Source organism: Amblyomma mixtum, chromosome 9 (assembly GCF_055824585.1).
Source record: "Amblyomma mixtum isolate Tamu chromosome 9, ASM5582458v1, whole genome shotgun sequence".
Classification (NCBI taxonomy): Eukaryota; Metazoa; Arthropoda; class Arachnida; order Ixodida; family Ixodidae; genus Amblyomma; species Amblyomma mixtum.
Window position 1 is genome coordinate 48,519,119 of NC_143020.1, and position 13,214 is coordinate 48,532,332.

The following is a 13,214-nucleotide window of genomic DNA, read 5'->3' on the forward strand; positions in this document are numbered from 1 at the left end:
CTAAATGATAATCGCAATGGCAGTAAATAACAACATACGCGATATTTACCGCCTTTAATTAACGTTTTTGTGATGCCTAACAGGAATACTTAAAATTCAAGTACTATTAATTACCCCGTAACTCGAAACATCTAAGGACAGTGCCATTGAAGAACTATGGCAGTGCCTAATTCAGTATGACGGGGAGAGAGTATGGCATACAGTACCACTTAAAATCAAAATGGCTAGCAACTTCCTGTTCTCTATTAAGTGTTTATACTTTATCAAGACTGAGGGTTATGTTTTTTGATCTTTTATATGTCGGCTCCTGAGTGTCGACCGCCATTGCTTTGTTTACTGATCATGTATAACCAAGCTCTCTGCGTATTCTGTTGCTGTATCAACAATTGTATACAATGGGTCCGCATTTGCTCCGGCTTATTGGTCGAGCCAATTTTGCAAATGTTTTTGTATTCAACTTTAAAGATAGAATAAAGAAAAAATCTGTCAGCCACTAGAATGTTTCGCGCTACGCACGTCGATTTACTTTCTAGTACAGTACCCGCATTTTACCCGTCTGCTTTTATAATGACATGGAATAATAAAGTAAAAAAATAAGAACAAAACAAAATAGAAATAAAACAAAAATAAAAACTACATAAATAAAAAAGAATTGAAGACAGAATTTCAGAATAAATACGTAAACAACTGCAAAAACAATTGACAAAAGAAAAGAATTTCAGAAAAGCAGCTTTCGCTCCGCATTAAGGTTGGGCAGAATTGCGACGAATCTGCGTCAGTTTTTTTTAGTACACTTCAGGTATATTCTCTTCAATATTTTCTACACTGTACCTTTGGTGTCGCTATGTTTTATCGCATTATTGGTCAAGTCAAGGTAGGCCCAGGGTTACTTTGGCGCAGTCGTTTGCCGTAAGAAGTGGGGGTTTGTGGGTACGCATACATTCGCTCATGTCACGCGAAAATAAAAAGCTCCCGTACCTGTTGAAGGCGGCACACTTGCAAGCCTGTCCGTGGCACTGACCGCCGTAACCGGTGTGCTGTATGCAGAACTGGTTGCACCTGCCGTTGCCCGTCATGCACGGAACCTCCCCTGCACACACAAGGCGAAAACGGGCTGAGAGGAAGGGGGTCACACTAAATACAGGTAGAGATTTTTATTGCGACAGCAATACTACTCGCACTTTCAAGCCTTCGCGTGACCCGGCCGCAGTTACGTTTGACCTTTAGCGGAGTGAATATGGGCGACCAACTCGCTCCTTCAGATAGCCCGGCTGCAGTTACGCCGCGCATCTGTGGCGCTACTGCCGCTGTGACTTCATAATAGCTGTAGATTATGTTTTCTTTCTCTCAGTCGCAACAACATCAAAAACAAAATATAAAAAAAAATTGCCGAAGACGCTTTGAGTCGTCGCGCAGCGGCGGCCGGTAGCCACGCGTGACCTGTAGACGCGCCGCACTGCGTTCCTTCAGCTGGAGGCGCTGCGCTTTTGCTTTCGCAACCTACCAGGCTTAACCAAAGCTAAGCCCCCGCCAATTTTTATATTTGTGTTTTGCCACGGTTAAGGGTTTGACATATTGTGAGCTTCGCACACAATATGCCAAGCGCTTTTCACGCGAGCGTCACACACTGTGTGGCAGCACTGTAGTCTGCCACTCAGTTTGATGCTAAAATATTCCCAGTACCCAGCGCTTTCCGGTAAAAAATTGGCAGTGGCTTAGCTCTGTTTAAACCTGGAGGATTGCGAAAGCAACGAGGAGAGAGAGAGAGAGGCGATGGAGAGCGCGCGGCAGCGGCCCCGGCACGCTAGTCTTGATGACGCCAGATGGCGCGAAGTGCCCGGCAGCTGGGAGGGCGCTTGCAGCTTCCGGACCAATCAGCGCGTGCTCACCGGTGGTGGGCGGGCCCCCGATACTCGGGTAACGGCAACGGTAATTACTGGCGGCCCCATTAGCGAGGCACGAACTGCCTTGTACCTGCGGGCATCCCTCGCCACCTTTGAAACCTCGCACGTGCAGGAGCACCGCAGAGCGCATCTGTCGTTATCAGGCTAGAAGAGCAGGACGCGAGGCAACTTTTGTTTTTCTAGGCCCCAGTGGTGCACCACCATTTTATTCCCGAATGTGCAGTAGCCAATTCGTTTAATTCTAACACGCATAACGCGCTATTAGTGACCTGGACGGTGTAACATGCGTGCGTTTTACTAACAACGATTGTTAATACGTCTGGGAAACGGCTAACAAATAAAGGCGCGTAAACTTTTTATTTCTTATGAAGGAACAAAAGGCGCTTATAACGGCTGTTTCAGCGCCTTGAAAAAGATTAAAAATTGGGAGTTCATGATAGAATGAAAAATTGGAGTGAACACTTAAGCCTTCTCCTTAAGATCATGATGCGATATCATAATGGGTTAATACCCATATATGTGGAAGGTGCATTGTAAAACAGGGCAAAAAACGAGGGACCAGAGAAAGAATTACAGAGGACAAGCGCTGACTCTCAACTAAAGGCTTTATTTGCTAAAACCTTTGTATGTAGAGGAACAATCAAAGGCATCAAAAGTGATGATAGATAAATCACGAGAACACAAGAATAAAAATCGCCGAGAGATACGCGCGACCCTCAAGCATTCTGAAGAAAAGTAATCTCGCTATCGGTTCGCTTAGAAAAACTGGTTTTGCTTTGAACCGATCTCTTGGTGGTGTTTATTGTTTTTTCATAGTTTATCTGCATCATTACTATTGCGTAATATACGTACATTATGTACATTCAGTAATGTTACTATTACAGTATATGTTCTGTTCGATGTCAGTGCACGTTAGAGAACCCCAGGTGGTCGAAATTTGCGGAGTCCTTCACTACGGCACCCCTCATAGCCTGAGTCACTTTGGGACGTTAAACTCCCCCAAATCGATAAACTATTACAGTATATACGTACATTATGTACATTATATACGAAGGTTTGCCACCGCTGGGGCTCAGTGGTTATGACGCTCGACTGTTGAGGACCATGTACTGTGCGATGTCAGTGTACGTTAAAGAACCCTGGGCGGTCGAAATTTGCAGAGTCCTTAACTACGGCGTCCCTCATAGCCTGAGTCGATTTGCGACGTTAAAACTTCATAAACCAAAAATGCGAAGGTTTTAGCAAATAAGGCCTTTAATTACGAGTCAGCGCTTCTCGTGTGTCTTTCTTTCCCTAGTCCCTCGTTTTATGAGCCGTTGTACAATTAACCTATACCAAACGGCCAAAATAAACGTTTTGCATGCGGAGGGTAATCCTGTACTTTACATTCACAGATCCCTAGGAGTCCTCATACCCCTCCTGGCGCAGTGGTACAGCGGTTAAGAGGTGCGCCACAGCCCTGCGATGGCAGGTGCTCCCAGCGGTGGGTCTTGTTCCACCCGGGTTGCTCTTCCCGAGCGACCAATCATTAATTTAACTATACCACCTGCCACGGTGGGCAGTTTGCTCACGATCCGAGGGGCATGTTGTGATGGCGCCACAAGGTCACATGACCAAGGCTGCCCACCTGCCTCCTAGGTTGCTCTCTGGGGACCACCTGCCACAGCCATGACCGTCAGTTTTCGCTCACATCGCCGACAACACCGACACCTGATTTCCTGGAGAACGCAGCCTTTAGCGCGTTAGGGTTAAAATCTTTTCAGGAACAAACTGTGAACTACGGTGGACGTGGGTTACTATGAAAGCCACCCTAATTCTGCAGTTAACTAACCAAAATTTGCTCACTAACTTTTAAATTAGCGCAGTCTGTTAGTGCTAGTGGCGAGTAGTTCGAATCCTTGAAGAAGGCGATGTTACGTCACCTTATGAAAAGAGGGAAAAGGCGTCCTCTAAATCTCTCTAGCGCGATGAAATGCGGCACTTTTCATGCTCAAAACCGAAACTGCGCGCATGAGGCGTGCAGGAAGCCATGCGCCAGCCGTTGAGCTGCCTGTGATAAGGCTTCAACGCTAGTTTTCTGCGGCGGTTATTTGTTGCCACTGGCACCCCTGGCGCCAGGTCAACATACAAGAACAACTCATTAGACCCGTCGCGTGAATCGACCCTGACAGCATAGTGCCCCGAATGCTACCATCCCTGCACTCTGAACACAAATCAGCCTATATGGGAGTAAAAAAGGAATAAGCTCTCTTCTGGCGCATTTCCTTTTAGGGGCAGTGTATTTCGGTCACTGAATATATGTAATGCTTAATCTTGGCAACGGAGACATATTCCTACTTCAAAGCATATTAATCTAATAGAGTTAGCAATGAGAGGCGGCTATTAATCGCGGTACCGGAGGTCTTGAATGTAGCAAAAAGAGAGGAGATCGAAACCTCGATTGAAATCTTCGTAACTGCTCGAACTTCGATGTTTCGAAGAGGGAACTTGTTTCCGTTGCCAACCGTAAGTATTCCACATTTTCAGTGATGGAAATCTACCTCAAATACTCGGGCAGAATACCCCAAAAGAGTGTGCCTTAGAGGACAGCTTACTCCATTTTTACCCCCTTATCGGTTAATTCGTGTACGGAAGAGCAAAAAAAAATGGCTGTCGTTTAGGTCTGGTTAATCGTGGAGTGACGTGATAGCTACAGCTGGCCGAGTAAAACTCGCTCAAAGTCAGTCTGTCGCCGCTGCGTTTCGCTGGGCGTTCCCTCTTCATCTTCGTCCCTGGACGTGGATTCACTCTCTCCCCCCTCTCCACTCGTCCCCCACTGAGTTTCGCCGGCGCGCCGCGCAGCCGGCAGCTGCCCTACACCACGTGACCAACCACGTGACCAGCCACGGTGCCGCCAAGGTAGCCACGGCGCCGCCACACTGAAGGCTCGAAATGCTGGTGTAATGTAGGCGTGCGGCGCGCACACCAGCTGCGTGCTCTGACGTCACTCCGCGCATGCGCACAACTGACAAAGTGGGTGGTGTCTGCTTCGCCGTCGGCGCAGCGACGAGGCGCGCGGCACGCACACCAGCTGTGGGCTATGACGTCACTCAGTGCATGAGCACAGCTGGCGGAGCGGTGGTGCCACGGATCAGCGCGCAGCCACGCTGACATCGCGAAGCGGCTGGCGTAGTGTAGCTATCGCTACAAAAGAACTTGATCTTAGCGAGCTACAACCCTCACTCGGTTCCTCGCTCATTCGCCTTCCCGTAGATCCCATTGGCGGAGGGGCACCCGGAAAGTTGGGAATCGGGTTGCACATGCACTTGAATCCTTGGCAGCGCCCTCCGGTGCCGAAGATCTGCCAGCAGCCCGTCTGGCACGCCAAGAAGTCGCCGAACCAGCACGGGTCCCCTCCTGAGCCAAACACGTATACATGCCAGCTGCAGATGCTGAAGCTGAACTGCCACAGTGTATAACTGTATATCCACACAGGCTTAAGCGCAGACCTCTACAATGATGCGCGCTGCTACATTCGGCTGAGAAAATGTGACCTGGCCATTATCGGTTGTCATCATTCAGGAAACCGCACGCAAGTTATCAGCTGCTCTTTGATAAAGGGATATAATTTCATTACTTGGATGAGTATTGGTCGGTGATGCATCTATAAATATGGGCTTCAACTTCCGGTGAACGAACGGAAGAAGACGTACGGTAAGGACAACATAACTCCATTTCAACCACTCATTATGCAATTTGTAGCTTTATTATTTTGTTTCCTTGCTTGCTTTCACATATTATCACATTTTATGAATTACTTCCTTATTTATCGTTCTTTAACACCTATATATATATATATATATATATATATATATATATATAAGGAAGGGGAATGAGGGGCTCGTTGTAAATGTGACAGAAGCCAACAGCCACAGAAACCAAGGGGCACAGGGGATTTTTTTATTTTTTAATTAATTTATTTATTTTGTGGTGTTGATCAATTTAGAATATGTCATCGCTTCAAGCTAATTGATTAGAAAAGCAGAAGAAAAAACAACCACATGCCGCCGGTGGGATCTTCAAGCTAATTGATTAGAAAACAGAAGAAAAAACAACCAATGCCGCCGGTGGGATCCCACCGGCGGCATGTGGTTGTTTTTTCTTCTGCTTTTCTAATCAATTAGCTTGAAGCGATGACATATTCTAAATTGATCAACACCACAAAATAAATAAATTAATCTAAAAAAAATAAAAAAAAATCCCCTGTGCCCATTGGTTTCTGTGGCTGTTGGCTTCTGTCATATATATATATAAGAAGGGGGTGAAGGTCGGATGGATCCGGTAGTACATAAACGTAAATCGGTTGACACACTGTAGAAAAACAACAACTTTATTCTAACGTTTCGACCAGGGTCTGGCCTTCGTCAGAGTGTGATCACTCTGGTCGAAACGTTAGAATAAAGTTGTTTTTCTACCGTGTGTGAACTGATTTACGTTTATATATATATATATATATATATATATATATATATATATATATATATGTATATATGTGTGTATATATATATATATATATATATATATATATATATATATATATATATATATATATATATATATATATATATGTTGCGAGAGCATGAAGTGCTTGACTGGCTAGAGTATATGGCGAAGTATACTTTTCGTTAAAGGAACCATATTTATTTCACTCGACGTTTGGATTGGAGGTCCAAGTGGCTCTTCTTCGCTGGTTTTCCCCTTTTATAAAGGAAACACCGGTGAAGACGAATCACTCTTGAAAAAGATGGTCCTCCGATCGAAACTTCGGGTCAAATAAATATGTTTCCTTTAACGAAGGGTATACACGCACAATGTGTTTCACCTACGGCTTTACACAATTTTTAAAAATGGGCTTTTTGATTTAGAAGAGCGTTTTTTTCGGCATCGCACTATCAGCGGTGTAATACATCAGAATTCAGCTAATGCGTGATAAATATCAGGCTGGTTAACAATTTTAAATACTTAACTGTTTAACTATCACCGTTGGGCTCCTTCATTATTGAAAATCGTATACCCACCGTAAGTACACATATAAGTTTTTAGAATTTCGAAAACCCGGTTATCTTCGGCACTGTGGCCCAACAAATTTTACCAATTTCGACCAGTTACGTGCCCTGGAGAAGTTGCTTTGCCTGCAAGCTTCTCGAAAGCGTATGCATTTTGGCACGATGTTGCCAAAATTTGTGAGGTCACAGCACTATTGGTAACCGCGTTTCTGAAATTCTAAAAGCTGATGTGGATATTATTTATGGTGGGGTACACGCTTTCCAGTAATTAAGGAGTTTTATATTTATAGCTAGAAAGGTAGCTATTCCTTATTAGTTAACCAACCTGCTAGTTAGCACGTCTTAGCTGTATTCTTATGTACTATACCACTGACAATGTTTTGCAGAAAAAAAGCACTCTTATAACTCAATACGCCTATTTTTAAAAATTGTATGAGGTCTTAGATAAAGCACCCTGGATATGTATATTGTGACGACCAGGGGTTTATTAAAGGTACACTGAAGAGGTATCTGAACTCTTTTCACCGCTGGAACTCGATCTACACGTTCCGAGCGTTCTTAGAAACTACGAACCATTGCCCTGTATGGCCGATTTCCTTAATTTAAATCAGATTAAACGTCCCGGCTCCCGCCTTTCTTTTTTTAATTCCCCGCAGACGGTGGGAGGAGTAAACCATCCTCTCAACCAGTCTCGTGGCTGCTTGCCGCTCTGCCATCGGCGGAGTGATACGAAGCGATTTGCTAAAGGAAAGAGTCCACGCGTGTTTTTATTTCCGTGGGCCTAATTTGCAGCTTTGTAGTCTCTGACTGGACCTATTTATTCACGGAAACCTAAAAGAAGCAAAATAAAAGCGAAAGCAAAGCCGCCATGCGACTGCCTGAAAGGCACTCCATGCATTGGTTGACTCCTCTCAACGTGTGAGGGGAATTGGAAAAAAAAAGGGCGGGAGCCGGAGGTTAATACGGGCGTCTCTCATAGCCTTAGTCGCTTTGGGACGTTAAACCCCATAAAACCTAAAACCAACCGATTTAAATTAGGGAAGTCGGCCGCTCAGGGCAACAGTTCAAAGTTTCTAAGAATGCTCGGAACGTGTATATCGAGTTACCGCGGCAAAAAGACGAGTTCAGATTCCTCTTCAGTGCACCTTTAGGACCAGGACGAGTGATTGAAAGCAGCTGGGTCCGCTTGCCGAAACACGAGGTGCCACCAACCTCGTTCTCCACATCTTCGGCTTATCGACGCCGACCACGAAGAATAGGTATCGTCTTTTCATGGGCGTCACAATATATTTGTATATTTTCCCGCATTACAGAGGGCTTGTGAGCTAGGCTGGTATCATCAGATGTTAGCAACCAACTGGGCCCAGTGCCCTACGTTGGTTTGCTACAATCGCTGTTAAACGGCAGCGACGGAAAGAAATGAGCACATAAGGCACGAAGTTGAGAAGCGGAAAGAATGGTGTTCAAGTACTGCGTACCTGCTCCTGGCGGTTGCTGTCCCTGGACTACCGTGATCGCTGTGTACGAAAGGTGGAAAACAGAAACAACATGGTTTCGCGTACGTTAGGAAGAAGCAGTACAAGAGGGAATTTTTTTGCCCTGGTCCCCAAAGCCAGTGCAGCAATATTTACATGTACACACAAAAAAATAATTTATTTATTTATTTATTTATTTATTTACAATACTGCCAGTCCCATCAGGGACCATAGCAGGTGGGCGAACAAAAATGACAAACATGATAAAAATTTGAGCAGTGCACTCTGGAATTCAAAAAAAAAAGTGAATACAAATCAAACACAGGTGAACAGAAAGGAACAAGCAAAATAAAATAAAAGGTAAACATTAGCAACGAAAAAGAAAAATACATGTCTAGGAGTCGGTTGGAGCATTGCCATAAGGAATTCAATGAGAGCACATGGGAACACAGCAGCGGGAAAAATAAGAGAGGCTTTCTTCACGATTAATTAACAATCTAATGAAGTGATGAGAGGCGGTTGAGTATATCAGCGAAACTGCTTTATTCGTTAATTGATAAGGATTCTATCCGTGACGTCAACTGAGATAATGTGGTTGCAGTTATGATTGAGGGATCAAGGCGATTCCATTCTCTGATCACGAGGGGAAAGTACGAATACATGAACGTGTCGTTATGGCATGAGTATTCTGTTATCACGCGCGCGTGTTTATGCCTCGACGGGCGTGATTGCGAGAAATATATGTATTTTGATACGTCTATCTTGTAGTAGTAATGCATCAGGTGAAATAAAAATTTTAGCCGTGCTTGTTGCGCTCTTGATGATAGCGTCGCTAAACACGAAATAGCCGCGAGGTTAGTTGGTGAATGTGTGCGCTTATATTTGTTGTGTGTAAATCGCAATGCTTTACGCTGTACTTTTTCTAGTTTTGTTACATTAGTCACTGAATGGGGGAACCAAACTGTGTTAGCGTATTCTAAAACTGGTCGAATGAAAGTAGTATATGCGAGAACTCATGGTGCTAGCTCAGCTTTAGCTATCCATGGAGCTATCCATGGCCCAAAAATTGGTGCCTCAAAAAATCTCTGGCATACATTTGAAAACGGCTATATTGAACTGTTTCATCTGACATTAACTATAATCTTAAAGTAGCGTAGATACCAAAATTTTGCTTGTGTGTTTTTTTCTTTCAAACGGTGCGTTAGACAGTGGTATACATTGAGCACCCTCTGGTATTCGTGTGCGACAGCTAAAGAGTTTATAATTAACTTTCTTCTTGACGCTGTTTCGGTTTCAACGGCAGAACGATAGCTGTGACGTGTAGTTGATGTTTATTTATTTATTTATTTATTTATTTATTTATTTATTTATTTATTTATTTATTTATTTATTTATTTATTTATTTATTTATTTCACCATACTGCACAAACAATGCAAAGTAAGAAGGCTACAAAAACAAAAGAAAAATGTCCAGAAATTCAACACTAGTAAGTCTGGCAACAAATGAATACAACGTAAAGGGGCATTAATATAGAAAGAGTGAGAAAATGACATGGTACAGTGCAAGAATACAGTGCAAATCAAGGCGCCTCTACTTGGGAACAAAAAGACATTCCAGTTCTGATAGAAAGTTGTTCGATTCAAAAATGCTCGGTGGTAGTTTGTTCCATTCATTCACTGTTTTGGGGAAAAAACTGTTCTGGTAAGAATTGGTTTTTGCAAAATCGGAGCCAGTGTGTATTGTGTAGTGTGCCGTGTTCGCCTGGTGGTAGCTTTCTGAATGCAGTCTGGAAGTTTAAACGGGACTTTACTTGTCAAAAATTTATGAAGGAGCAGAACTCGATTTATTTTCCGGCGTATTGCTAATGTTGGAATTTTATGTTCTTGCATGAGTCACGCGAGGAATGAAAAATGGGCTGTACGATTGCGTATGGGTCGTTTGGTGTCATTCCGAGTCTTGAAAGAGGCTGTCTTAGTGTTGCACTGAATTAAAACTGCGTATCGCAGATTATATTACAGTTTTCTAGTGTATCACGTGACCTAAACATCAACTACACGTCACAGCCATCGTTCAGTTGATGGAACCGAAACCGAAACAGCACGAGAGAAAAAATTAAATTAAAAATTATTTAGCAGTCGTATACTAATACCACTGGGTAATACATGTATTCTAATGTCTAACGGATCATTTGAAAGAAGAAAACACGCAATAAAATTAGGTGTCTATAGTCCTTTAACAAATAAAGTTGAGTAGGATAATCTAGTAACTCATGAAAATCATGCCTTAATGGCCTGGAAAAGTAGCTTGAACAAGTGGTCTCGAATTCCAAAAGCCGCAGAATATTTTATAACGGACATTCATAGGGTGGGGCATGGACGACATCCCAACTCTATATTTTTGTACTCTTTCGGCGGGTTTTTCTCGCCAGTGCGCCTTACACGAAAACTATACTCCTGCAATGGCGCGCACGGAAAGTCTTAGTATTCTAATACACTTAATTTCTTATAACTGGACAGGCTGCTATGTCTCCAAAACTGCCAACTCCAGTCGCATGTGCGTAAGGACAATGCGAGAAATAATGCACTTGTACTGTAGGTCTGAACCTCCGAGGTGAGGCGGAAAAGAGTTAGCATTAAGGCAAACTACTAATGGCTATACACGGCAATATTACAACCATTTATTCACGTGCACTGCGAGAACAGTTCCGTGCTTTCGATTTTGATGCAAGTAGTACTCTGTCTCAGCACCGACAGCTCTTGGCTGTAGTAGTTTCGGCAGGCGTAGCTCATATTTTTGACAATAAACTTACTTGTTGACACATTTTTAGAACTACCGCATGAATCCCAAATGACTTCAGGGAAGGTTAGGCAAGGTTTGATGATATTAATGCCCATCAATACCTTTCAGAACACTTCATGATGTAATCAGGAACTTTTGAGAGTTTCTTGTGACACAAGAAGAAACAGATTTTTTGTTTCAACTTCAACTTTGTTCTGGAAGTTTAGGATTTTTGCGTTCCTGTTTGTTTTACGCCTTTGTTTTTTTCTGGAAGGCACGTAACTGGAGCTAATTTTTGACACCAATATTCACAGAAGGCATGGGGACGTGGGGTGATGCGAATTCATCCTTTTTGGTTACTGTGAAGTTTAGCTAACCGCGAGGTGCATCAGGTCGTCTAAGAGCACACGTAGCCTAAGTGCCGCATCTTAAAGTCCTCTAGCTAATTCTGAATAAGCAATATATCGTACAAAACCAAAAAAAATTAAAAACAGCTTCCTGCGCCTCTATATTCACATTCACTGAGCAGGGTGTGAATAAGTTTATGATTAATAATGCACACACACGTTGTCAAAAGTTTACGGAACACGACAGTGGCGAATAAAACTCAGCACTCTGCATCCAAGGAACATTAGTTGTTTTTTGGTTGAGTGATATACTGTATGAACCCCGCGCCAAGACTTTTAAGCATAGTTCTGATTCCAAGCTTCTTGCAAAGAAAAACTATTAAGTAAATAATTTTTTGTCGGTATTGTCCTCCATGAACTCTCCTCTGTATGGCGTACGCATCGATTGCTACCAACAAGAAGCTATAGACCGTTTCATTGGGAGAGGAGGATGTCGAAACGCCTTCTCTCTGGGCTGTTGCAAACCGTTTCTGCTACCGCTTCCACCGTGCTAGCGCCAAGTGCACACAACAGTCCACCGAGCAATGTGGCGACATCCAGGGAGCCCTGAACGGAAAGGTGGCACAGCAGGACCTGAATGCAACCTTTAACTGCATTTTGTCATCAGGCTAATAGACCTTTCCTTGGCGCTCTAGCTGAAATGTGTCTGTTCAGCAACAATCAGCGCAGATCGAGCCTGGACATCGTCGGAGCTCACCTAATCCCGTCACCAGTAGCTCTCCCTGAACAGAAAGGTCTATGGGCACAGCACGACCTGAATGCAACCTTTAACTGCATTTTGTCATCAGGCTAATAGGCCTTTCCCTGGCGTTCTAACTGAAATGTGTCTGTTCAGCAACGCTGAGTGCAGGTCGAGCCTGGACATCGTCGGAGCTCACCTAATCCCGTCACCAGTAGCAGCACTGCAAAGCTCCTTCGACAAAGCGGAACAATCCGCTGTGTCCAGGCCGTCTCCTTCGCCATTGTGAACTGGACGCAGGTGACAGGCAGGAGAGCCCGCCTGTCCGGGTGACAGGTATATTGCCTGCGGTCCTCGAGCGACGTCCGAAGCGGTCCTTCCGACGATGCGGTGTGGGGGGGGGGGGGGGGGGGGGGGTCGTAAATCACTGAGGTCGCGGTCCCCTCGCAGACAGCCTCCCGCAATCTGCAAGCGCCCGTGAAGGGCTGTCAGTCACGGCAAGTCGTGTGCTGTCCGTGCCGCCCGTAGACACGGACAGCGACAACGCGGGTTGAATTTGCACGCTGCACGGGCCATTCGCCTTGTTGTTTATGCTCCCCGCGACAATGGGAACGCTGTTAGGAGACGTACGCATCGAGATGGATGCCTTCACGCGTAACCCCTCCCCACTTGTTCACAAGCAGAAGCGGTTTAAGATGCCGGTCTTAATGGTAGTTTAAGGCATGCCTAACAGCTCGCTACAGACTTTCGTCGTTCGCAGGGACACGAAAGCGTGGAGCCTCCAATGCTGTGAAAGAAAGAGCTGGTCACAGTACTTGGCGTCAGAAAATAAAAATAAAAAACAGAAAAGGCCGTCTTTCACATTGTATGACACTAAAAGGAACTGTAAATTCTGAGCCTGTAGAGTACTCCAGAGAGTCTCAGG

The 13,214-nt window shown here is 44.4% G+C and overlaps 1 protein-coding gene across 1 annotated transcript in view; it reads right to left on the reverse strand.

Moving 5' to 3' along the window:
• LOC149328931 (uncharacterized) overlaps positions 1-12,573 on the reverse strand; it is a 30,307-nt gene extending 17,734 nt beyond the window's left edge. Inside the window, exons 1-4 of the mRNA XM_089559144.1 lie at positions 12,489-12,573; positions 8,428-8,466; positions 5,127-5,300; positions 979-1,090 (exon numbers count right to left, since the gene is read on the reverse strand). Of these exons, the coding sequence (XP_089415270.1) occupies positions 979-1,090; positions 5,127-5,300; positions 8,428-8,466; positions 12,489-12,573 (410 nt within the window). The remainder of the gene's footprint in view (positions 1-978; positions 1,091-5,126; positions 5,301-8,427; positions 8,467-12,488) is intronic.
• Positions 12,574-13,214: the final 641 nt, after the last annotated feature.